The 27,750-nt window shown below is 38.5% G+C and overlaps 1 protein-coding gene across 2 annotated transcripts in view; it reads left to right on the forward strand.

Moving 5' to 3' along the window:
* CYYR1 (cysteine and tyrosine rich 1) overlaps positions 1-27,750 on the forward strand; it is a 95,066-nt gene that overhangs the window by 21,170 nt on the left and 46,146 nt on the right. Inside the window, exon 3 of one of the 2 annotated variants that reach the window (XM_037833044.1) lies at positions 12,150-12,583. The exons of the other annotated variant lie outside the window; for it this stretch is intronic. Coding sequence (XP_037688972.1) covers positions 12,150-12,462 — 313 coding nt within the window. The 3' untranslated portion in view covers positions 12,463-12,583. Of the gene's footprint in view, positions 1-12,149; positions 12,584-27,750 lie in introns of those variants that run through there. 2 annotated transcript variants of the gene reach the window in all.

Genomic DNA, 27,750 nt, shown 5'->3' on the forward strand with positions numbered 1-27,750 from the left:
CAGAGAGTGATGGAGGTGTTCCTTTGCACAGTGTCATCATGAATGAATATAGACTGTACCTCTGAGATGACATTTAAGTAGAGATCTGGATTAAATGAGAAAGTCAGTTATGTGGATTTTCTGAAGAGTAGCATTCCAAGCAGATAGAAGGCAAATCCAGAGACTCTGAAAAGAATATGATAAATGAGAAAATGTAACCTAAAAAAAAAAATTATTCCAAAATATTATTATTTTACATTTGGAATAAAATATATAATTTTAATATTGTAAAATTTAATATTTTAAAATTAAATACAATATTGTAAAATATTCTAATTTTAATATTGTAAAATATTATAAAATATTCAATTAAATTTAATATTGCAAAGTTTAATATTTGCCAAAATCAGAATTAAACACACACCAGAGTATATAGTGGAGAAATTTTGTCATTCAGTGTGTTCTGAACCATGAATTTGGTGTATTTTCACATCATTTTACATCTGCATTGTAATTTATTGTGTTCTCTAAATATTAAAATTCATATCTCCATAATATTTCTTTTGATTATAAAGTTATCCTTTAAAATTATTTAATAAGTTTAATAAAATTATCTTTCCTTCCAATGTCATCACTTATTAGGGTATCTCAGCATCACCCAGGTGTGTTTCACTTTACACTGGTAAGTGTCATTAGGGATAGATCCAGACTGCAAAAAGTTTATAAAATTTAGTTTTGTAGGTAAGAAAAGAGATTTATAAATATTACTCTCTTACGAAAGACAGTCTACTAATAAATTCCAAATAAGTTTTGATTTATAAATCTTTTTTTTTTTCTCTTGGGATTCAATTGACTGATTTATGAATCAGTATGCTAAATTCTATAATTTGATCAGGCATAAATCTTATTCTGTGATTTCTGCTTTAACATGTGATTCATAAATCCTGATCAGTGTAGGTCTTTAGTTTTCTGAGTGCTTTGGGTTTAGCAGTGAGTCTCTTAAGTGCATACCTTAGGGTTATGATGACTGAAAGTGATTATTTGCACATAATTCTGTTAAATAAATATAGCAGCTGAATAAAACTTTATATTCTGGTTGGTGGCTTAGTAGAAGAATGCTTTTGAAATATTTTAGCATTGAGAATAGTAAAATATTGCAATTAGAATGAATTGTTGATGGTGTATGCCAGAAGGTTAGGATTGATGGATCAACTAGCTGTCTTCTAATATCCAATCTCCCTTGTTAAAACTGTAATATAATTTGTAATGGTGCACAATTGCTGCTCAGGATAAACACTAAATTTCCTGGCCTTCCTTGCTGCTACGCGTCATCATTTGAGAAACTTACGGCCAATAGTATGTGAGCAGGTATGTTCAACTTCTAGTATATACTCTGGTTGTAATGTAAAAGTAGCTGTGGCCAAGTGGGGCAGGAAAGGAGCATAGGTATCCAATGTGAGGGTACCATCTGATGAGCCCTCCCATGTGTATGCCCTAGCAGACAGATAAGGGAGAGAAAACTTCTAATTTTTTAGGTCTTTAATTTAAATCTCAGAGTGGCATTCTTTATTTTTTTCCGCAAAATGTATTAAATACATTATTTGTCAGGCATTTTGCTAATGATTGTGGAAGTAAAGGTAATTGTGATCTAGTCCTTGCCTTTGTTAAAATTATTTATAAGTAGTAATTTGTTTCTTAATGCCTTAATTAATATAATTTTTTTTAAATTTTGCCTTCTAATTGTTTGCTTCTAAGTATATAAAGATATGGTTGGTGTTTGTATATTGACCTTGTCTCTAACCCCTGAAAGTTAGTGTCCCTATCATTTATGAATGTAAGCAACAAATCATATTAGCATTAGCAATACCTGGTCTTTTGTCACCTATAGGTGACATATATAGGTGCATGTAACTCAAAAATAACATTGCACTCATTATCACTTCAAATTTACAGTATTTATTAGATACAAATTTTAAGCTTATTATGCAATGCATTAATAAAGAAGCACATATTACTATATCAAAAGTCTAATTTTTTAATATGTTGATAGATTTTAATGTAATTGGTTTCATGCATTTACAAACATTATTCTAAAATGGAGTTAATAGGCTTTACCAAACTACCATGTCACAAAAAGGTTAAGAACCTCTGAACTAAGGATACTTGGCATTTGGAGATTCCAAGAATATGAGTGATCCCCACAGTTGCCCCCACACACACACTGTGAGGCTTACAAATTGATAAGCCATGTTCATGCTTCAAAATTGGTTTCCTATGGAAGCCTCACTCTTTTAAATATGATTTGGCAACTAAGGAAGACCAGATGTTTAAGAAAAGCATCTATGATGGAAAGTAGATACAGAACAAAATGAAATAGAATCAAATAAGGAACAAAGAGGGTAGAGCAACAAATAGGGGAGAAAACAAAAACATTGAAGACACATCATAATTAATACCCTAAGAGAAGTGAGAGACTATATTGCATACACAAGGCAAGACCAAGACAGTACATAGAAAGGAACAAAGAACTAGAAGGATCTTTTGGAGATTAAATTAAGATAGCATTAATAAAAAAATTTAATGGATGATTGGAAAGTAATGTTGAGGACATTACTCTTTTCCTTCTTACAGGATGTATAGGAAAAAGTCCAAGATTTGGAAATGGTATTTGATCCACTATACCTTGTCTCCATTTATAAAACATTGTGCCTCTTGGTAAATGCTTTCTGACTTCCACTTCTGTAGACTGTCACCCCACTACAGTGCTCTCACCTGCACCCCTGTGCAGTGACAGGTGGTTGGAATTGAGAGATAAGAAAATGGGTTGGCACTTCTGTAGACTGTCACCCCACTACAGTGCTCTCACCTGCACCCCTGTGCAGTGACAGGTGGTTGGAATTGAGAGATAAGAAAATGGGTTGGTTGCAGGCAAGGCATCAGTAATTTGCTCTTTCTGTAGTTGGCAGTATCTGGTAAAGGAAGATTTGTATCTGTGGTGATCATTACTCTGCTCACCCAATATTTCTAGCTTTCTACTTACCAGCCTCATGATAGAATTGCTCTTCACTGCTATAGTTTGATATTAGGAATGGTCCTGTGACTTGCTTTGGCCAATGCGATGTGCACCATTTCTGGGGAGAAGCTTTCAGAGCTGGTTCACCATTTGGCACATGCTCTTCTCTCTTTGGCAGTGAAGTCTCTGTCTACCTGGGCCCCTGAACACTGGTGAAGGACCAAACCCCACCCCTTCCTGCAAGCCCAAGTTGGACTTGAGGCCTGAGCAGTAAATACACCTTGCTTGGATCAAGCACTGAGAGCTTTAGACTGTTTGTATCACAATATAAATTAAAGTCTCTACCAGCTACCTCCCTAGGTCTGCTCTTTATGTGTTTCAAGTTATGAACCAAAGGGGATTGCCACACAGAGTCTTAGTCTTATGCATGAGTTACCTGGAGTCCAGTGGTTTTAAGTCAGATATCCCACATAGCCTTAACCTGATTTCAGGATGACACAGTCTCCGAGGCGCTGCATCTGCGATTCTTTCTACCTAATAAATTCTTTCCTCGACCTCCTGGCCCTTCACTTGGTTAACTAACTTGTATTCATCCTTCCCAGCTCTCCTTGACCATTATTTCCTGGGAAAACTTCTCTGAGCTCACATACCAGGTCAGGTCTGCTTGCTTTATGCTCTTATATTTGTGCTTTTCCTTCACAGAACTTACCAGTATTTGCAATTACAAACTTGAGTGATTGACTCCTGGATCCCTTGCTTGACTGGAGTCTCTAGGAGAGCAGCATCTGTGTCTGGGCCTGGCATACAATAGGTGCTCAATAAATATTTACTGAATGAATGAACAAGTGAATGTAATACCAAGAAAGCCGAGAGTAAGTCTAGGGAATACAGAAATAATGCAGTTTGGGGGAATGCAGAAATAAAGATCAAGGTGCAGATGGAAACAGACCCCATTAAAAGGCTGTGATGTAGGGTGTCTGGTAACATCAAGAAGAATATACATTTCCATTCTGGTGTCTCAGGGCTGCTAGTGTTATAAAAATAGTGAATAAAAATCAAAGGGAAAAAGTTGTGTTTTTTTTTTACCTAAGTGTTGAATTTTAAAAGCAAAGCTTCAGGCCCTTTATAATCACATTAGAGTGACTCCTGCCATGCTTTTCTAAAATGAAACCTCTGAAGTAGGGAGGAAATGGTGTTTAAAATGTACTTAGGTGACTTATAACTTCAGAAAAAGTGTCTTAATTTCCTGCCATGCCTGATTTTGAAGTGTTATAATTTGACATTGTCTTACTTTGATAGTATACATTATTTCTTAATTCACATAGGGTGCATGCACTCACACACATTTGTTAAAAGCATAATAAAGCATCTCATGGAAAGGGGGGCTTAATATAACTGTCTGGGTTTTGATAATGTGTTATTTCTCCCTTTCTTTTTCATGCTTCTATGGCAACCTAAAGCTTAAGTAGGAAATAGGACATAAGTCCTACTGATGGTCTATTTGATAGGGAAGTTACAAAAGTCCTACAGTGGAGACAACTCAGAGCTCACTTGACTGATGGGGAAACTGAGGCAGCCCTCGGAAGCTGGGGATCTGAGAGTCGCCCCTGACTCAGCTTGGCAGCACATGCAAGGAAAAAAACCCTCAGAATGTAGACATCGTGTGTAAAACAAATGAAAGTAGAAGGCCTCCTAGTTTTCAGAGGGTGCTGTAATAAAGCCTGACTTAGAATTCATTAGTTTAACGCTCTATCTATTGGAGTGAGTATGAAGTAAAAATCTAACAAGCCTTCCTCCCTCTGCCCAAATGAATTTGTAATTGCGAATTTATTCTGAGCTAAGCCTCCTCAATCCCTCCTTTTATAATTCTCCCCCTCCTCCTTTTTGTCCTCACTCAACAAAGAGCCATCTTAAACCAGCCTAGTCCTTTATCCAGCAGAGACATCCACTTTGGATCAATGGCTCTAGTAGTTGTGGTGCCAGGAGGTGAATTTCCAATGACTTGTGGAAAACAAAATAAATAAATAAATATAAATGATAAAAGTTCCAGATAGGTTAAATTTCTATCACAGCATTTAAGTAAAGTGGAAATATAGTCATAGTCATCTTTGCTTTGCAGTTGCAAGAAGTAAAATTAATTACATAAGATAGAGGCAAGCAGCTACAGTGGTACCTCACTATATCTGTCAGGGTCCCAGCAGGAAACAGAGGGCATACTCAAACTGGAAACTGAAGAGAACTTAATATAGAGAACTCGTAAAGGGACAGGCAAGGACTGGAGAAACCAACAAAGATGGTGCAGTATTCTGGGCTAACAGCAGCAGACGTCATTTACCATCCCTAAGCCTGAAAAGGAGTGAGGGGAGTGAGCAGTTACCAGACTCCAGAGAGATTAGGTGTAAGATAAGGACCTGACCAGAGCTAGGGCTGTCTGTAGAGAAAGGCAGCCAACCTGCAGTAGCTGACTTGATGGGAAGTCACAGGAGCCAATGTCTCATTCTCACTCCTCTCAACCTCCATTCTCCTGCGGGGGCTTCCGCTGGCCAGACCCAAACATAAGTTAGAGGGCAAGACGGCCTATTGATGAAGTCATGGCTCAGACTCCCTGATTGCTGAGCAGGATGGAGAAAGGTGCAGAGCGGATCAGGAGGGACAGGAGAAAAACATCCGACCCGTTGACTCTTGGTAGAGAACTGCTCAGTGAGTCTGAGACCCGGTGTGATGATGTGAGAAGGCAGCAACTCAGATTCATGGATTGACTCATTCAACATTAACCCTCTATTGAGCTTCTGTTATATTAAAGGAACTCTTCTGGGTCTGGAAGATACAAAGATAAGTAAGAATCATATCTGCCCTCAAAGAATTGTAAGGAGAAGGCAGCCAGGTAAAGAGGCAAATTACGATACATTATTGGCAAAGTATTTTTGCAAGGTCATCATTTTGAGATTGTGGTTGCCAGATTGCTTAAACTAATTAAAAATATAAGTGCTCGCACAGTGCCCAAAACAGTGGTGAGTGGCACACATGTGTGCTGAGACCACTTAGTATGTGGTGCAATTAGAATCTGAGATTGAATTTGTATCATTTCAATCAGTCTTAAGAATGAACACAACTGAGTCTTGAATTCTTGACAAAAGCTTCCAGACATTTTGCCATGAAAGGGTACATGGCTTTGACTGGTTATGTTATGTAAGCTAGTGTTTACTAACCTTCACCTTTATAGTCTTTTCACTCTCAGAACCGATACCCAGCGTTGAAAACACACACACACACACACCACCACCACCACCACCAGCAACAACTACAACAGCAGCCTAGTTGATGTTTTATCATAAACAGTTCTTGGATTTGCTGCATGTAATATGGTCAGAAAGCAGAATACTCAACTTCTAGGGGGAAAATCTTATTATGGACAAAACAATCATGCAGGTACTTGGGAACTGCTTGAATTCTGTAAGCAGTTTCTCAAGTCACATGACTTTCCTAACACAGAAGTACAAGCAAAGGGCTCACCTGACAAATCTAAGCTTCACAGTCCACCCCAAACCATGTAGCTTGGATTTACTCTAGGAACTGCTCATTTATTTACTGTAATTGTAGAGTTGCTTACCAAGATTTATATGCCTGTATTCCTCTTGATACATATTTGTGTTTCAATATAGTTCATCAATGTCACTAGAAAAGATGGGTTGGGCAACAATAACAAAATTCTCAAGAAAGGGGCTTTAGAAAGATCAACTATTGATTGTTAACAAAGTTCCGAGGGGTCAACCCCTTAATCTCTTCCAATATGCCTCTGCCCGTCAGTCATTCTAGCAAACAACTAAGTACTTAAGATAAAATCCAATAGCACTGAACCACAGTGACCTCTGTCAAAAACAACACTACCTGCAGCTGATAATTTTGCAGTAAGTGAAATAAAGACTGATGATATTGTCCATGGCTGTTGCAAACCACACTCTCCTGTGCCTTCAGGGGTCTGTCTTTTTGAACGCCATGCAATTGGTCCACCCAGCCTCCAAGTCCACAAGGGAACCCCTGACCCTATACTATGCTAATGGCTGCTGCTGGAGCCAGAAAGAAACATGCTTTGTATATATTTAATCCATTTTAGGCAAAGCCAATCATGAATATTTGTATTAAAATTTAGATAATAATTGTGGTTACTGCTTTTCTGCATAAATTATATAGTTTACAAATGATATGCATGGTGTCCATTGAATTAGCGAGCTCCTCTAATATAATTAATATGTGATTCAATTTATGAAAGGTCATTTATATTCAATTTATCAGGAGTTCAATTATTGCATAAAACTCTATACACCTTCTGGGTGACAGTGTGATTGTGAAGACCTTGTGGATCACACTCCCTTTATCTAGTGTATGGATGAGTAGAAAAATGGGGATAAAAACTAAAGGACAAATGGGGTGGGATGGGGGGGATGGTTTGAGTGTTCTTTTTTCACTTTTATTTTTTATTCTTGTTCTGGTTCTTTCTGATGTAAGGAAAATGTTCAGAGATAGATTGTGGTGATGAACGCATAACTATGTGATCATACTGTGGACAGTTGATTGTATACCATGGATGATTGTATGGTGTGTGAATGTATTTCAATAAAACTGAATTTAAAAAAAAAAAACAAAAAAAAAAAACCTCTATATACCTTTCTAAAAATAGGCAAAAGGAATATACATAAGAAAATATGATGTGATAGACATAGAATGGGCTTTGAACTAGACAAACTTGTACTCAGATTGCCAGCTCTGCCATGTATTAGTGTGATGGTCTTAGGCAAGTTGCTAAATATCTCTGAGCTTTATTTTCCTTATATGTTAAGTGATGATGACAGTACACATCTATTGGATTCTTGTGAGGAAAAAATGTAACATACGTGTAGAGGATTGAGTCATGTACTCCAAAGCACATGTTTGAAACTTAATCCACAGTGTATGAGCCCATTTGTAAACAGGACCTTTTCAAGGCATTGTTAGTTAAGGTGTGGCTAAATTGAATCATAGTAGGTTTTAATCAGTGTTCATTTGGGCCTTACAAAGAGAGAAAATTTGGACACAGTCAGTCAGAGAAAGCCAGAGAGCAGCCAGAAGTCAGTGGAAACCAAAAGAGCAGATGCAAGGAGAGAAATATCGCCATGTGATGGAAGACTGCTGTGCTGGTTTGTATATATTATGCCCCCTAGAAAAAGCCATGTTCTTCAATGCAATCTTGTGGGGGCAGACATATTAGTGTTAATTAGGTCGGAACCTACTGATTGAGTGTTTCCATGGAGATGTGACTCAGTCAACTGTGGGTAAGACCTTTGACTGGATAATTTCCATGGAGGTGTTACCCCACCCATTTAGGGTGGGTCTGAATTAAATCACTGGAGCCATATAAATGAGCTGACAAACAGAAGGAGCAGAGCAGCTGAGAGTGACATTTTGAAAAGCATCTACAGGTAAAAGAGGACAAAATGCCCCAAGACCAACATTTTGGAGAATGCCATTTTGAAACATGCCTTCCCAGCTAACAGAGGTTTACCAGACGCCAATGGCCATCCTTCAGTGAAGGTACCTGATTGTTGATAACTTACCTTGGACATTTTATGGCCTTCAGACTATAACTTTGTGTATTAGTTAGGGTTCTCTAGGGAAATAGAATCAATGAAAGGTATCTATGACTATAAAATTTATAAAAGTGACTCACACAACTGTGGGTGTGCACAAGTCCAAATTCTGTAGGGAAGTAAGCAAACTGTCAACTCTAAGGAATATGTCCGATGAACTCCTCAGGAAACAAACCAGCAACTTCAACGAACTCCTCGGAAAACACGTCACTGGGCAGCTGAAGAAGAAGTGAAGGTCCTCTATCTGTCTCGCTTATAAGTCTTCAACTGATGAATTGGATTAAATCCAGCCAATTGCATTCTCTCATTGTGGAAGACACGCCCTTTGGTGAGTCATCAGTCACAGCTGCAGCCAATTGACTGATAATTTAATAAACCAGCCTGTTGGTTTATTAACCAGCCACAAAAGTCCTTGCAGCAATTGTTAGGCCAGTGCTTGCTTGACCAGACAGCTGGGTACTATCACCTGGCCAAGTTGACACATGAACCTAACCATCATGCTTTGTAACCAAATAAACCCTCTTTATAAAAGCCAGTACATTTCTGGTGTTTTGAAAAACAGCAGCATTATTAGCAAACTGGAACAACTGCCAATCACAGAAATGCTACCAACTCCAGGAGAAAGCATGGTCTTGCTGACATCTTGATTTTTTGACCAATAATAAATACTTATTTAAGCCAATTGTTCTGGTTTGCTTGCTGCTGTTATGCAAAATACTGGAAATGGATTGGCTTTTATAAAGGGGGTTTATTTGGTTACAAAGTTACAGTCTAAGGCCATGAAAATGTCCAAATTAAGGCATCAACACAAGTTTACTTTCACCGAAGGAAGGCTAATGGTGTCCAGAAAACTTCTTTTGACTGGGAAGGCATATGGCTGTAATCTGCTGATCCCGGGTTGTGTTCTAACTCCTCTCTCAGCTCCTGTACATTCTTCAAAGTGTCTCTCTTGGCTGCAGCACCTCTTTCTGTCTGTGTTCTTTTTTATAGGACTCCAGTGATTTAATTCAGACCCACCCTAAATGGGTGAGGTAACACCTCCATGGAAATTATCCAATCGAAGTCTCACCCATAGTTGACTGAGTCACATCTCCATGGAAACACTCAATTAAAGGATTCCAGCCTAATCAACACCAATATGTCTGCCCCCACAAAACTGCATCAAAGAACATGGCATTTTGGGGGACATAATACATCCAAACCAGGACAAATACCCATTGTGTGGTGTTTGTCATAGCAATGCGGCAAACTGAGATGGTTTTTAAAGTTTCCATGTAAAGCGCTATCAGAGGAGGCTCTCAATAATTGTTTTCATCTCAACTGTGCCCTTCTGTTTGCTGCTAATAATGGGGTAGATCTTTGTGCGATAGATACTAAACCAACAAAATCTTATAGTATTAGCCCACCTGCCCCCAGGTGAAAAGGCTCACAAGAGATTTCTTAAATGTTACTCCTTCTCTTGCATGTTTTTCTTCTCTTATGGCCACAGAATTGGTAACCAAGTGCCTCAATAACAGTAGGTCAAATTGATTTCTGATCAGGAAGTTGCTTCTTTTTGGGTGTGTAAGAAAGTGGTACTATCTCAATAGGTTGAACTGATTATTAGATTTTACTTTCACTTGTTTTCCCCATTTTAACTTCTTTTCAAAATCACATTAACACATTTCTGGAAAATATTATTCAACAATTATTTCTAAAATAAACAAAAAAGCCTTTTAAAAGCAAACCTTTTGAGTTAAAAGCAGAAATTTGAGTATGAACAAAAATTCTAAAATTTTGTTATAAAATAAATATTTCTATTCTGTCAAAATAGTTTTTCTATAGAGAACTTTGCTTTTTTTTTTGATTAACAGCTGGTCAGATTCCTACCAATATATCTCTGGATTTTTCCTCATTTTAAGCACTGCTGATACTTTTTCTTCATCCTTTTTTACTATGTGGTCTCTGTTAGAATTTCTGTGGCTTATTTCCTGAAGTTTCTATGTGATATTTTTATAAAACAGTGCATTCCTTTGTCTGAGATTTTAAAAAGCAATAATGATGCCTTAACCTTCAGTACCTCTTACTTTGTAGAATATCATATTTCTAGAAACCCAACAGGTGAGCCTAGCTTGTGATCACTGAGCTGTTCCAATATTTGAACAAAATATTCTCTGAGGACCTATAAAAGATTATGATACTTCAACCTTGAATGTAGCTTTGATGTGACAGCAGTACTCTTTGTGTTCTGGAGGAGCTGAGCTTTTTTTATATATGATTCAAGGCCCTATTCATGCAAAAATTTTTTTAAATGTACAAAAATAGCAATAAAATGTAGTATATTCATCCCAACTTAGGCCATTTTTTACTTGATGATGAAAACAGGTCTATTTGACAATCATCAATTGTCCATATAATTAAAGATTTCAAAATTCAGGGAGAATATTAAGAGCTACCTTTTAGGCATTCTTTCTCAGTTGGCTTTCTTAAACCTTTGAGATTTATACAACATCCACAGAGTAAATATAAAAGTAATTTGGCTTGGCTACATAAATTGCATTATTTAATATAAAGTGTACCAAGCCCCAGCGTGTTGATAAGAACTATTTTTTCTGGTAATATTTTGGCCTGTGGAGAAAGATATAAGGGAAACTGGAAGTGCTTCTGGCTTTCCTCTGGCTGTAATTTGCTCCAAATGTCCTTTTATATGTTTCCTGTGCAGAACAGTTATGTAAGGACAACCATTCTCTGATTTCTGATAACTCACATCATGAACAAACTCACGCATTTGGAAAACAAAAGAGTTCAGAGCCTCTTCACCTTTGGAGTAGACTTAGGTTATTCTCTAATTCATTGTGAGTGATTGACCTAAATGCTTGGTTTCTTTTCTGCGAGCAGAGGAATGCCTTCTCTGAGGCAGATATTGAGAATTAACAAGGCCATGGTGTTTGGAGTATGTATGATATTTTCCTAAATGGAGTTCCTGAATTTTAAAATGCTTTCACTCCCTTATTCTTTCTTGATACATAAAACCCTGAAGTAAAGACTGGAATTATTATACCATTTTAAAGGTAAAAGAAAAAAAAATAATAAGAGTTAAAGAGTTGAAGGGCCTTATAAAGCTAATAATGATTGATTAGGATTAGAACCCAGGTCTTCTGAAGTTTACACCAAGAAGCCAAGGTAGAAAGATGTCTTGGTTTGTCCGGCTGCTATAACAAATACCGTAAACTGATTGACTTAAACAGGAATCTATCATCTCATAGTTTAGGAGTCTAGAAGTCCAAAATCAAGGGATCAGCCTGTTGTCTGATTTGGGCTTCTAGGTGCTTGGCCATGCCATGAGAATGAGTTCAAGGGCATAGTCCAGAGTAAGTAGGCAGAAAATTAATTAAATATACATGCGGAAAAGAAACATGCAAGCATTTTCCTAAAGAAAGAGGTAAGAGGCGAGAGGCCCCAACACTGTGGGGCAATCTGCTTTTATAGATTTTTGCTCCTTTTGTAATTTTTATTAACTATTTGACTACCCTCCCCTTTTCCTTTTTTTGTAGGGTGGATGACTCACTCTGGTGGGGTCACTTGGCCCCAGGTGCTATATACTGCTGTTCTCCTCAGAGATATCTTTCTCCTTGTGGCCTGGCCACTTCTTGGAATTTGCCCTTTGCTCATCAGCCAGCCACCACCCTAATTCTAATGCTGCCTCAGTTTGACCTTGCTTCCTCCAAAGACTGTAGAGTTCTGGTGGTAGCTTGCCTGCAATCAGCAATCCACAACTCAGTCTCTGCCTCCATACAATGGGTGTCTGTCTCCTTCTATCTCCTCCTGTTCCTTTTCCTTCCTTGTCCATGTTTCCTCTGTTTATAAGGACTCCAGTCATATTGGATTAAGATCCTTCTTCATTCAATTTGACCTCTTAGGTTCTCCAAATTTCCTCTATTCAAATGTGTTCCCACCCACAGGAGCAGGGGTTAGAACTTGAGCATGTCTTATGGGGGACATGAGTCAATCCACAACAGATGTGTTCCTGGTATTCTTTAGTTGGAATTTGGAATTTTTTTCTTTTGAAACACTGCTATAAATTCTTTTAAGTACAGTTGGAATTATCATATAATTCAGGCAAACTGTAATTCAAAATGCCTATCATAATATTAACATGGAAGTGTCTTTCAGCTTACAAGAGGTTTAAAATGTAACTTTTTTAAAACACTTTATTAGTAAATTAGGGACTGCCTATGATTAACTTTCAGCAAATGGGAAAAATTAAAAACTGCTCTTCAGTCAATGGGAGAGAGTAGAATAGGTGGTTTATATGCAGGCAGTGATTATAGAGGTTGATGGGGATCAGGCAGTGTAAAATAGACTTCATTAACAAGCAGATCCCTCAGATGATAGAGAATCTTCTACCTAACGGAGTGCTATAAATTCACTCTTTAAATACCCCATCAACGCGTAACATTAACATTTTTTTTATTAAAAAGTTGTAATAGAGCTCAAAAAATAAGATAAATATCTCCATCAGGAACAACAACCAAAAGAATAGAAACACACAGGTGTTAGGGCTGAGACCTCTGGAGAAGAAAGCAGCCAGGGACAGCTGGAAGTTAACTTCCAAAAGTCTTACATCCATGATGGGGGAACTGCACGGTGAGGAACAGAACCAGGCCCACCGTGCCAGTTTGAATGTATTGTGTCCCCCAAATGCTATTATCTTTGATGTTATCTTGTGTGGGCAAATGTTACCAGTGTTGATTAGATTGTAATTCTTTGAGTGTTTCTGTGGGAATGCGCCCCACCCAACTATAGGGGATAACTCTGATGAGATATTTCCATGGAGGCATGGCCCCACCCATTCAGGGTGGGCCTTGATCAGTGGAGCCATATAAATGAGCTGACAAACAGAAGGATCTCAGTGCAGCTGTGAGGGATGTTTTGAAGAGGAGCTACAGCCAAGAGGGACACTTGGAAGAAAGCACAGGAGCTGCAGATTGAGAGACAGTTTGAAGACGGCTGTTGAAAGCAGACTCTTGCTCCAGAGAAGCTAAGAGAGGACAAATACCCCAAGTGCAACTAAGAGTGACATTTTTGAGGAACTGCAGCCTAGAGAGGAACGTCCTGGGAGAAAGCCATTTTGAAACTGGAACTTTGGAGCAGACGCCAGCCACATGCCTTCCCAGCTAACAGAGGTTTTCCGGACACCATCGGCCATCCTCCAGTGAAGGTATCCGATTGTTGATGTGTTACCTTGGACACTTTATGGCCTTAAGACTAACTGTGTAACCAAATAAAGCCCTTTTATAAAAGCCAATCCATCTCTGGTGTTTTGCATTTCGACAGCATTAGCAAACTAGAACACCCACCTATCAGAGAGGCTGAAATAGCTGAAAGGAAGTGATATGATATAGCCGTTAAAAATTAGTTCAAAATAAATATGCTCAAAGAGCTGAAGAAGTCCATTAAGAAATTTATAACAGCAGCAAAGAAGAGAAGGCAGAAATGAATAAGGAATAGCAGGCTAAAAAAAAAGAAGAGAACGTTAGAAATCCTGAAAGTAAAAAAAAAAATGTGATATTGAGATTAAAAAGTATCACATAGAATAAAATCTGTATAACATTGAAGAAAAATTTAGCTAATTGGAAGATGGTACTCAGGAATTCAAATGAGAAATCAGGAAGGGGATGACAGAAGGAATCTTCTAAAATTCCCATGCCAGTTATCAACGTGTTGCCTCTCAGCTTCCAAATTCACCTTTCAACATATGTTCTGTGAGAATACACAGAATTCCTTCAGGTGCTTCTCCTGTAAAGTGAGTATGGTATTAAGCTTTCTCAGGGGAGGACACTGGAAGGAGGGTATGGTGGCATTAGCCATGTGGATGTGAGGACATCTGGTAGTGCTCCAGTTTAGCCATCAGCCCAGAAAGTGAGATCCTTTGGTGACTTTGCAGCCTTGGCCTGGAAATAACCTTTCCTGGGACTCTAGCCATGGAAACCAGAGCCCCAAAGCCTTCCTGCCTGCACCAAAGACCTCCTGCACACATAATAGGCACCAGGATTTCCTCTGCAGGCTTCCTCCACTCTCCTGTCCCCAGACAGAGGTCTCCCACCCAGCCTCCACCTGCACAACACAGGGTCCCCACTGAGTCTCTACAGGCCCCAACAGCATCCCTGTGGGCCTGATGGTTCCCATCTGTTCTGCACATCTGCACCACTAGCTGCTGATCACCAGCTCCCAACCTGCTCTCTTTCACATGGTCAAGGGGCAAAGATGTTTGCTGGAGCATTATTACTCATGATGACAAAACTGAATAAATCCTGAATTATTCATCAAGGAGGGAAAAGATAAATAATCATGGTATATTCAGGCAATGAAATACAATGGTTAAAAGAACAATATTGAGCTAATAAATAGCATGTTGTAGAACAGTACACAAATCCTAAAAAAACTGAGATATTTATGGACACATTATCTTAAGAAAAGTGTAAAGCCTGGTACAACTAGGGTCCAAGTTCATAATAGAGGTTGCCTTTGGCAAAAAATGGAAGGAAATAAGACTATTAAGAAGGGGGATATCGTAGACACTATCATTATCTGTTATGGTTTATATTTTTTTAAAGAAGAAAATATGTGAGGCAAAATCACAAAGTATTTGTTCATGGCTGTTTATTCTGGGTAATAAGGACATGTTGCTTGTAAAGTGATAAAAAAGTTTTGAAAAGAGACAGGATTGAATGGCTGGGTCATGCTGACTTTCAGATTGATGACCAAGTACCTTCAGTTTCCAGGCCCCTAAATGTCTTAAGCTCAGTTAGATTTTTATTTCTGCACCACAGGGTATTTTGTTTTAGAATGTCTTTTAGAGTTTGGTGCTGAGGAAAGGGGATTAGGAGTTCATATATGCAGGCCACATACCATTTTTCCTGCTTTCCATGGTATCAGCTATGACTGGAGTGGCAAAAAGGTTGAATGGAAGCTGTCTTTGAAATTGTTGGGTGAAATTCAAGAGTAGCAAATTTGGATAGCCTGGTGGGTTCAGTTTAGAGGAAACACTTTTAATAATTGTGAATTGTATTCAATGTCAGCACAAACATGTATTTTGAGAAATAAAATGGTTAGAGAATAAGAATTACAAATGGATTATGTATATATACATATATTGTTTTATTTCTAAAAATATCAAAAACACAAAACAACCCTAAGTTTATGAAATTTATAAAATATAACAAGTATAGATATCCTTTAACCTACAAATGGGATACATATAGATATGCATTTATTTGGTTTAATGTCAGTTATCTGGACCTTAGACATATTTTCTTCACATAAATGATGCAATCCCTGGTGATAGCTCCTTCACAGAAGCTCACTAAACCACAAATGTACCAAAACTCTGCCTTCTTATTTTGCTTTTGTGAGGAAATACTCCTGATTCCAGCTGGAGCAGTTAGCCCACTTGTCCATTTACTCTAATCTTCCCTATAGTGAACACTACTCCATAAGGGCCAACTGGCTATCTCCTTGACTATCCTAACAGCAAGAGAGATGCTGTTTTCACCTGTCCCCTCAGTGCAGCCAACAATGGGGAGGTCCCTGGAAGACATAGCAATCAAGGTTGGGAAAAACTTTACATAGTAGATATTTATATCTTAGAGGTTGCTATACTAGAATATCCCTGAGATTTTCTTTTTCGTTTCTTTCTTTAATGTATTACAGGTTTTTGCTTAACTTTTGTAACATGAATAGCCGGCTTCAGTAAGTCAAAGGTGGTAGCACTTTACATTTTTTCATTCAGCTATTTGTTCATTCCATAAATATATATTGATTGTCTGCAAAATGCTAACATTTTCTGCAGTGTTGGAAATGTGCTATATCTTCACTGTCCAAAACAGAAACTTGAAATGTAGCTAGTACAGCTGAGACAATGAGTTTGTAATTTTACTTACTTTTAATTAAAATTTAAACAGTCACATGTAGCTACTGGCTAGTGTATTTGATAGCACAATGCTAGACACTCCTCTGGGTGCCAAGAGCAGAGCAGTGAATGATGAAGTCCTGATTGACATTTTCATGTTTGTCATGGTGCCCTGCTTATCATGGAGCCTGCATGCAGGAGGGGGACAATGGAGGGAGAAGGGGAGAGACATTAGGCACGTAAGCAAATAAATGCACAGGAAAATTATTGAAGGCAGGATGTGTAATGAGATTGGGTTGCCGTGATAGGTTGAGTGGTCAGGGAAGATTTCTCTGATGGGGTGACATTTGAGCTGGGACCTTAGAAGTCAGACATGCAGAGGTGTAGGAGAAGAACATTTCAGGCAGAAGATTCAGGGCAGGAAGGAATTTGGAGTGAGAATTCTTCCAGGAATAGGGAGATACTGGTGTGGCTGGGGCATCATGATTGAGTGAAGGAGGAGTACGGAATGTGATAGGAAGCATAGGCTAAGTCGACATTGATCAAATCACTGAGAGTTTTGAAGATCATTATAAGGAGTTTGGATATGATTCCTAAGTGTAGTGGGAAGCCATGGAGGAGTTTTAAGTCAGGGAATGGACTGATCGGATTTGTGTTTTATTTTTCAAAGGTCACTCACCCTGTCATGTGGAAAACAGATTGTGAAGATAGGAGAGGAAGTAGAGACAGTGCTTTGGAGCTACTGAGAGGAGCAGGAAATAGAGGATGGAGTTCTTCAGATAGTGGTGCAGGGATGGAGAGAAGTGAAGAGATTCAGGAAATGTTTTGGAGGTAGAATGAATCATAGTTGCTGATAGATTGGATAGAGCAATTCGAAAAAGAGAGAAACCTAGATGACTTCTAGAATATAGGCAAGAATGACTATATCTTTTCAATTAATCAACAAATCATTTTTTTCTGGAGCATCCTAACTGATCTCCCTATTTTCAGTCTGTCCTCGTCTTGTCTGCCAGAGTTAAACTTCTGAAAGTATTCAGATTATTCCTCTCCTCTATTTTAACACTTCCAATATTTCCTCGTCATTTTACATACACAAGTCTGTCAAATACATTGAGGGTGGTCCCAAGCACTTTGCAGGATGGCTTCACCTTTCCAGACTTCCCATGACCAATCCCCCCTAAAAGACCCTGTTCCCAACAAGCTGAAACCCACTCTTTTGTGCCTATTGTACTTTGTACCCTCATTTTCTTTCTGCACTTGAAAAACATATTCATTTTTCCAGGTCCTAATAAACCCTGGCAGAATTCGGTTTTCCTGGTAATAAAACTTCACTTGATTCACTTCCCTAAAAGTGTTTTTTCATCATGTATGATAATTAGCTGTATCAATGTCTTCAACTGACAGAATCTGAGATTTTCAAGAACAGAAATCTAGTCTTTTTTATCTCTGTATCATCACCATTTCCCCAGTGTGTGGTGGCTGCTCATAAAGGTGGGTTTAAATAAATTGTCTCCTCTGCTATTAAAAATTGTAACAGGTAAAACAAAACATTTTCTCTGGAAATTCAAGATGTGAAAGCAAAAGGTCTATTTGATAAAAACCAAAGCTAAATTTCATGAGCGAACTATTCATAAATGGGGGGCATATTCTTCTAATATCTATATCTATATATATAGATATATATATAGATATATATATAATCCTTAAAAAATACTATTTGTTCATTTTTCTAAGCCAGTGTTTTTTATTTTCTTTTCTTTTTTTTCCATTTTTGAGAGGGAGGGAGGTCACAGAGGCTTTTGGAGTCCTGATAAAAGCTATGGAATCATTTCACAAAGTCATTTCAATGCACAATTTTACAAATAAATTTAGGGGGTTTCTGGCCCACTAAAATGCACTCATGGAATACATCAAGACTAGGTTAAGAGTATATTCTGTAGTTTTGTGGGTATTTTAAAAAATAATATACAGTGAATATCTGTAGTGGGAGTATTGTCCATTGTTAGTAGGCTTATAGAGAATGTACATGTCTAATACTGTGGTTAAGTATGCTAAAAAATAAAGGTGATATGCTGAGTGCCAATAATAGGGTGAGATACAGGAACTCTGAAGTTTATGTGTTATTTTCCTATAAACCTACAACTTCTCTAATAAAAAAAAAAACAGACAAAAAGGTGAAATCCTTGTTAAGAAGGCATATAGTTTTGAAAGACCACCACATGGAATGATATAACATCAGTGTAAAACTGTTGATAAGTTTCACTTCAGATAGAATTTATTTGTAGAGCAACAACAGTGTAACCGTTTCAATTCGTACAACCACAGATCCTTTCCTGAAAGGCAAAGAGCTAACAGGCAGATAGTAAAGCTCAAAAAGAAAAAAAAAAGAGAGAGAGAGAGAGAGAAACATTATAAATGGTACCACACCTGATAAAGAAATGGATTGAATTTGTCTCCTAAACACGAGCAAACATTTGGTCTCTCTTCCGGTTTTCTTCTCTGAAATATCATTGTTCTGCCTTTGAGCCGGAGGCTGTGTTATGAATGGACTCTTGGTAGGTAGATAAGAATCTGCAGCGCATATCCAGGACCCAATGAAATAATGTTTTGTTGACCATTCTTTTGGAATCAGATAACACTCAAGAGTTCAATAGAGGTAGTGGTCTATCAGGAATTCTTTAAAAGAAAGATGGAAATGCCATTCCTTGGTCAGAATCAGAACCAATTGAAGGAAGTCATTATTGGCTATTATTAATGGATGTTAAGTTGAATTTTCCTTTCAGATAAATTAGTTCTGATGGTTTTTATTGGCATTTTTTAATTGAATTCAGTGTCGTCAGTGTGTTACTTGCCTACAAAATTTAAGTACTAAAAAAGTACCTGAACATATCCCTGAGTAAAAACTTACCAGCAGTGCTATATTGGTTTACCTCACTTTCTTTAATATACAGATAAAGCTATTTCAGTCTTAGCTAGTTAGCATCATAGGCTAGTCCATGGGGGAAGCAAGTTTGCTGATTTGATCTCATAAAAATATTTCTCACCTGGATTGTCGCAATTGCCTCCTAACTGATCTTATTTTACCTTCACTTCCAACAGTCTATTTTCAGCATAGCAGCAGAGTGATTCCTTTCAAGCACCGGAGATTGGATCATGCCACTCCTTTGCTCAAAACCCTTCAATGGCTGGTTCCTCATTTTCACGCAGAGTAAGAGCCAATGTCTTTACACGGCCTCCAAGTTCCTCCATGAACTGGCCCTTAACCTCTGACCTCATCTCCCACCATTGTTCCCCTTACACACCCCACTTCAGCCACATTGACCTCCTAGATTGTCCTTGAAGATGTCAGACACCCCTGGGGACCCTGCTCTAGCTGTGCTCTCTGTCTCATGCTCTTCCCCAAGTGTTTGCTTGGCAACTCCTTTGTCACCTTCAAGGCTGTGAATCTCAACTCACCCACCTCCTTTATCTTGACCCTCCTTATCCTGTTTACCTACTTTTTATTCTTTGTAGAATTTAGTACTCTCTGGCAATATTAGACTTCACTTATTTATTATGTTTATTGTTTATTGTCTGTCTCTCTACTCCTTCCAGAATGTGATTTTCTCAAGGACAGGAATCTCATGTACTGACATATACCAAACCTCTAAAATAGTTCTGGCATACAGTAGGCTCTCCATAAATATTTGTTGAATCAAATGAATGGATGGATTGGCTGTCCAGCCCAAGATTCATTTATTGATTCATTCAGGGGATACAATAATGAGCAAGAAGTCATGGGCCTGCCTTCTGTATATGAACAGATTTTACCACTGACCCTAGGACTGAATTGACATCAGTCACAGATAGGCCTAAGTGAGGGAATGCAGGTGGTTTAGTCCGAGCTATTAAACTTTGCAAGAAAAGACATTTGTTGCAAGGATTTCAGTGATACTCCAAAAATGGAGATTACCGTCTTAATTTTTGGAGTCGGGTAACACCCTGATCCTGGGCCCTGTCCCTTTCTTAAAGTGGTCAACAGGTGAGAGACTAAGATCAAAAGTAATTGACTCCTGTGCTATTGTGTCAGAAGGCTGAATTTTAGGAAGGTAGTCATCTAGGGGCATTATAGAAGCATGGAGCTGCAAGAAACTAAGTAAAATAGTTTCTGCATTTCACAAATGAGGAGATTAAAGCAGATGGGTCAAGAAGCCGGGGTCCTGGACAACCATGTCAGGAGTCTAAATTTGGAATCACAGATGGCTGCAGATACATAGGAGCTGATTTCTGCTTTCATTACCCAGACACTCTCCCATCATTGCCCTCCCAAATGCTCAGGAATAGCTCCCTACTCCCTGAGCATTTAAATCAATCCTTCCTTATTAATGACCCAACATCTTCAACATGAGGTACTGTGTGCAGGCAGTTGTAAATGCTGGGGCACAATGGTTTCTTGATGTAAGCCAAGGCCTCAGGATCATGTGAGAGCAGCACTCTGAATGTCTCTAGGTCATGGTGAAGCACTGGGGATCCTGGAAATGCATGTGTGTGCAAGGAAGGGAAATATCCTGGGGTCGTCTATAGATTTAATGAAGAATTATCTGGGCTATCTCAAATTCTACGATTTTTCTACTCTCCCCACCATCCTCCATCCCACCTACAAAAAAATTATGTCTGATTCCCTATTCATTTGGGTTTTCTTCATTTAGAAAAAAAGGCTAAATAGAAAATATTTTTATATAAATCAAATATATCTAGATGGATGAATAAGTGTTCTGCTGCATTTTTCTTTTAGTTGCAAGATACTTCTGGGAAATAATTAGGTTTATCTGACAGTGGCACTTGAAAAATTAGAAAGTAATACTATATTAAAACTGCTTAAAGTGGCATGAAAAGTAAAGAATGGATTCTAGAAGGAGCAGGCTCAGATAATCTTATTTGAAGGCTATTATAATTCTTCCACAGTAATTCACTTTATTGATAGGTACATTATTTTTTAACTTTGATCTAAATCAAAATTATCATTGGGTGGATTATCTTAGTGAATTCTTAAATCCTGGCTAAGTATTTCTTTTATTATTCCCTAGGATCCTTCATTACTTGCTGGTTTGTAGAATAATTTTAATATAAGTAAGGAATTTTGAAGCAAATGTGCCTTAAAGTAAGTAACACACTCTAACAGCCAATGTAAGTGGCTTTAAGTATGACTTACTGCAGATAGCTACTATCATCTGTTTACGCAGATAATTTAAAATTGATAATGTTTTATGAGACCTCTATAAACTTTCAAAACTAGGGAATTACCATCCTTCAGTATGATTATCTGCCATCAATATTCATTTTCAGAAAAATGTATTTCAGATCTGTTCTAGTTTGCTAATGCTGTGGAATGCAAAACACCAGAGATGGATTGGCTTTTATAAAAAAAGGGGTTTATTTGGCTAGACAGTTACAGTCTTAAGGCCATAAAGTGTCCAAGGTAATACATCAGTAATCAGGTACCTTCACTGGAGGATGGCCAGTGGCATCTGGAAAACCTCTGTTAGCTGGGAAGGCACGTGGCTGGCATCTGCTCCAAAGTTCTGGTTTCAAAATGGCTTTCTCCCAGGACGTACGTCTCTAGCAAGCTTGCTCCTCTTCAAAATGTCACTCACAGCTGCACTGAGTTCCTTCTGTTTTGTCAGCTCATTTATATGGCTCCACTGATCAACTTAAACCCACCCTGGATGGGTGGAGCAACACCTCCATGGAAATTATCCAATCAGAGTCATCACCCACAACTAGGTGGGGTGCATTCCATAGAAGCACTCAAAGAATTACAGTCTGACCAGCCCTGATAACGTCTGCCCATACAAGATTACATCAAAGATAATAGCATTTGGGGGACATAATACGTTCAAACTGGCACAAGATCTTTGGCTTTAATAATGGTGAATTCTCTTATAGTCTCTGAAAACTCAGTGTTATTTTTTCTAATTCAGAACCTTTGTACTTCCATTAATAAATGCATTAATATTTATCAAATGAGAAGAAAGGTCCCTTTTAATATGCTTTAAAAATGTCATAAATATAAATTTTGCCCTCCAGTACAAATTAGATTTCAAAGGTACCTTGTGAACTATCATGCTGTCATGCAGTGTAAATTATGTAGTAAACGAAATTATGAAGTTAAATAGAGTTTCTTGGAAGAATACATGATCTTAGGATGCAAATCAGTATATTTCATCAAATACTTTGAAAAAGTATATACAAGCCTGTATATACTAAGAGTGGAAAGTAATTTTAGACCTAGAGTCTCACAGTGACTTTGTAAGTGTCGTGAAACAAAGAGCCATAGTCTGCCTTAAATATCCAGTTTCTTCCATTTCATACAACTTCTTCTGAACACTCCAGTGACCAGAAAGACTTATATAACTGGAAAGAACCAAGTCAGAAAAAAATGAGTAAGGGAGAGAACAAACATCTCAGCTAGAAATTGTTCATAAAAGAGCTTAAGAAATAGAAATTTCTTTTATACATTTATTCTTTACTATTTATAGAATGTTTTATAAGCATCTTTTTTTGAGTGTAGGACACTAAGAGGCACTGTGGGTGACAAAAAGATGTGTAAAAATTGAAGTCCTGGGAGATTTTAGTTTGTATATGTTTCAGTTTGCTAAAGCTTCCGGAATGCATTATACCAAAAATGGATTGGTTTTTAACAATGGGATTTATTAAGTTACAAGTTGCAATTCTAAGGCTGTGTAAATGTCCAAATTAAGGCATCAACAAGAGGATACCTTCTCTGAGGAAATGCTGCTGACATCTGGTGCTCCTCTGTCACATGAGCAGGCACATGGCTGGAGTCCTCTGGGCCTTCTTTGCCGGGTTTAGCTTCTAGTTTCAGTGGCTTCCTCTCTCATCTCCTGTAGGTCCTTTCTTTGCATCTCTAGGGCAAATTCTGGATTTCATCTCTTAGCTTCTCTGAGCTCTCAGAGTTTCATCTGTCTGTTACCCTCTCATAAAGGACTCCAGCAAGCAGATTAAGACCCACTTTGAAGGGGCTGGGTCACATCTCCATGGAAAAACCCATTCCAGTTTGCTAAAGCTGCCATCATACAAAATACCAGAAATGGATTGGCTTACAATGGGGGTTTATTAGGCTACAAAATTACAGTTCTAATACCATAAAAGTGTCCAAACTAAGGCATCTAAAGGAGGATACCTTCACTGAGGAAACGCGAATGGCATCCGGAACACCTTTGTCAGCTGGGAAGACACGTGGCTGGCGTCTGCTGGTCTTTTGCTCCCAGGTTGCATTGCTTTCAGCTTCTGATTCCAGTGGCCTTATCTTTAAGGGTCAGTGGGTTCTCACTTAGCTTCTCTGGGGCAAATTCTGGGCTTCATCTCTTAGCTTAGCATCAACAAACATCTGATTTCAATGGCTGCTTCCAAAATGTCTCCAGGTGTTTTCTCTCTAAGCATCTCTTGGGGTCCTCTCTTAGCTTCTCCCTGGGGCAAGCTCTGGATTACATATCTTAGCTTCTTTCCAAAATGTCTCTCTCAGCTTCTGCCAGCTTCTGGGTGTGTATTGGCTCTCTTAAGGACTCCAGTAAACTAATTAAGACCCAGCTTGAATGGGTGGGGTCACATCTCTATGGAAACAATCTAATCAAAAGATCCCACCCACAATAGGTCTGCTCCCACAAGAATGGGTTCAAAAAAAACGTGGCCTTTCCTGGGGTAATAACAGCTCTAAACCAGCACAGCATGCAAGTATTATTTCATTTCAAGAACAGATGTCATATAAATGATAAAGAAAAAAAAATGCCTTGAGAGTTGAGGAAAACAAAGATTACTTATGAATAAAGACATCATTTGGATTTTACAGAAGAGGCAGCATTTAACATGGACCAGGAAGGGTTTTAGTATTTCGATGAGGATGGGGCAAGGGAAGATTGGACATTGTAGATTGAGCATGAGCAAATACATGGAGGAGATAAGATGTGCAAGGGGTTGTTGAGAAGATAGGGTAGCTCAAGAGTAAAGAACAAAATAAAATAAGCCTGGAAATTAAGTTTGAACTGGTTTGTGAAAGGCTTTGAAGGCCAGAAATCCAAAGCAATTGCCTAGAGCAGTCAGTGTGTTCTTAGATTGCTTCCATTGCTTATTGACACACAGGACACAGAGAATGCATGAATTTTCAGTTCAGTGGGTCAGTGATAGAAAAGACACAGTAACTTACAAGTAAAGACTAGAGAAAACATGGAAAAAGAGATTAGTGCTACCAGGCATATCACACTGAATCAAAGAAGACCATGCACTTTTCATTTTCTGTCTTCATTTATTCAATTAATAAACATCTATTGAAGAAGTATGATACAGTGTTGGGGCCCAGGGGGAGTTAGTTTGGGTGCACTTATGCCTGCCTTCGAATATCAGCTCCACCCATTACTTCATCTCTCTAAGCTCCTGTTTCCTCATCTGGAAAACAAGATAACACTGCTTCACTGCTTCCTTTCCAAGCTGTTGTGCACATTAAATGAGATATAGTAAGTAAAAGCTTTTCACAGGATCCAAGATGTGGCCAATGCTCAAGGTGGTATGTTTCAGACTCTGCTGTGTCCTTTCTTCTGCATCAATAGATTTCCCCCTCAGCTAAGGCTACATAACTTCCCTGTAGGCTTCTCCATTCTCTAGATCCTTGGATAAAATACAGACATTGTCAAAAGTAATTTAAGGACCTCCCACCCAATCTCTGGGACTCAGCTGAGGTCACCCTCTCAGTAGTTACCTCTGATTTTTGACTTTGGCCCATCACCTCCTTAGAAGCACAGTCTTTCAAAGACTGTATCTTCTCCTTGCCAAAGTTGACAGTACCCACTTTATCTTCCTTTCCATTGGATTTCTGCCCCTAGGCCCCAGACTGGGGCTCTTGCTATGTATAATGAATCTCACTGATTTCTACAGCCAGACTGGTTTTCAGTACATCACCTGCTTCTGGATTGGGTCCTGGTCTTGTGCCTTTTAGAGCTTATTTATTTTTCTGGAACCGAGCCACCCCTCCCCACAGCAGTTTTATTAGAGCACTAACTTGGGTCCTTTGCCACACCACTGGAATTTCCCCTGGACTCAGGAGGTATGTGATTGTGTGATTGTATGATTGTGTGTATGGTGAGGACTGCCTGGTTCCTGGCCCTGGTCCCTCTCTGTTTACAGGCATCTACATCACACATGCCCACGTCCTTAGCATTCTGAAGGCTACAAAGATGACTCAGACAGGTCATTATACTTAAGGATCGTGTAGTATAGTAGAAGTGACAAGACAAATGCCTGACTAAGTACTGTGCAACGCAGGATGTTGTAAGTGTGTCAGAGAAGTATAAAGCACCATGTGAATTCATAGAAGCAAGGAATCACATTAGGTTGACACATTTCCTAACTGATACATAGAAAGTGATATTTGAGCCAGGCTCTCAGTGTTAGGTAAGATATCAAAAGACAGATAAAGAAAACACTATTAAAACAGGGAAGTAATATGAACAAGATGTAGAGATGCTTAAGAGGATGTGAGGGAAGATTATGTAGTGGGGGGGGGTTGGAAGGAATGTAGTCTTAGTATAGATTATGGATTATTTTAAATGCTTGTCTGGGGAAAAAGCAGATATGATGGGTATTAGAAATCAGGGCTCTAGTATACAGCCACACAGGCTGTGCACTGCCTGACCTCAGGGCATGTACACTGGATATTGGCAAATTTGTTTTGTAAAGGAGCAGATATTTACATTATAGATTTTGCAGCTCATGTGGCCACTGTTGTAACTACTCAACTTTGCCCATGCTGGGTTGAACGTGATCTTGTTTGGAAATAGGGTCTTTGTAAATGGTTAAGTTAAGATGAGGTCGAATTAGATTAGGAAGGGCACTAAGTCCAATGAATGACGTCCTTAGAAGAAGGCCGTATGGCACAGAGGAAGGGAAGACGGTCACGTGAAGATGGAGGCAAAGATTGAAATTATGCTGCCACAAACCAAGGATGCCAGAAATTAGAAGAGGCAAGGAAGATTCTCCCCTAGAACCTTCAGAGGGAGCATGGCCCTGCTGACACCTTGATTTCAAATTCTAGCCCCTAGAACTGTGATGAAATTAATTTCTGTTGTTTTAAGCTACCTGGTTGATGGTCCCTTGTTATGGCAGCCCTAAGAAATGAATATACGTTGTAGCTCAAAAGCAGGCATAGAAAATGCATAAACAAATGAGCATGGCTTAAAAAAAAAATGAGCATTAATGGATACAAAAATGTGAATTTCATAAAATTTTCACACCACACAATAGTCTTCTAATTTTTCAAATATTTAAATATGTAAAAAAGTTCATGGGCCAGACAGAAATGCAGCAGGCCAGATTTGGCCCTTGGGTTGTAGTTTGCTGCCTCCTAAAATAGACTCAATGTTGATGATTATCCTGGATGTAAGACAGAGGGGCCATAGTGGAAGGTCATAGATATGGTGTTTATTAAAGATAGGAGTTGATATGGTCTAATCTGGATAAGAAACAAATTAGTGGAATGTGGCATGGGCAGTAGGAGGCCAGTCCTGAGGCTTACTGTCATAGTTTCAGCAACATGTGTGTGTGTGCACGTGTGCAATGGGTACACACACACACATACACAGAGCTGGTTTTCTATACTTCTTATTCCCAAATGTCTACACAATGTACTGTCATCAGCCTGGCACTGTGACCAGCTGTCTGGATGTCTTTTATAAGAGAGAATAGCAGAGTATCTAAAGAGAATAAAAGGAGAAAAGCAATCATCCTCAAGGTTATTATCTTTGGAGAATAAAAGTAACCTTGAGCAGAGGCAGTAGGATAAGTTGCCATCAAAAGGGAACAAATGAACATTCACTTCATTGTATAACATTTCATAAAATTCACTGTGCTTTCTGTTACCCCCATTTAAAAGCCAGCACTTGGGCACGTTTCACAAACGTTAGTTAAGTGAGCTTCTGTTGCAGAAAGCTTTATCTCATTGCTGATATGCTGTCTGCATTCCAAAACGTAGCTGTAAGTATTTATCTGTGGCTGCCCTTATTGAATCTTTCTTTTTTCATCACAGTAGAGCTACCTGGGCTAATGACTAAACAGGAAAATTCCATGACAAAGTTAGATTGGAAGATTCTCATATGGATCTTTGTGTATTGGTTACCCTCATACTGACTGATTTATGGTCTCTAATTTTGGGGGCTGTTAATCTATGGCCTTTACATGGCTGCAAAGATATTCCT

Source organism: Choloepus didactylus, chromosome 1, assembly GCF_015220235.1.
Source record: "Choloepus didactylus isolate mChoDid1 chromosome 1, mChoDid1.pri, whole genome shotgun sequence".
Taxonomy (NCBI): Eukaryota; Metazoa; Chordata; class Mammalia; order Pilosa; family Megalonychidae; genus Choloepus; species Choloepus didactylus.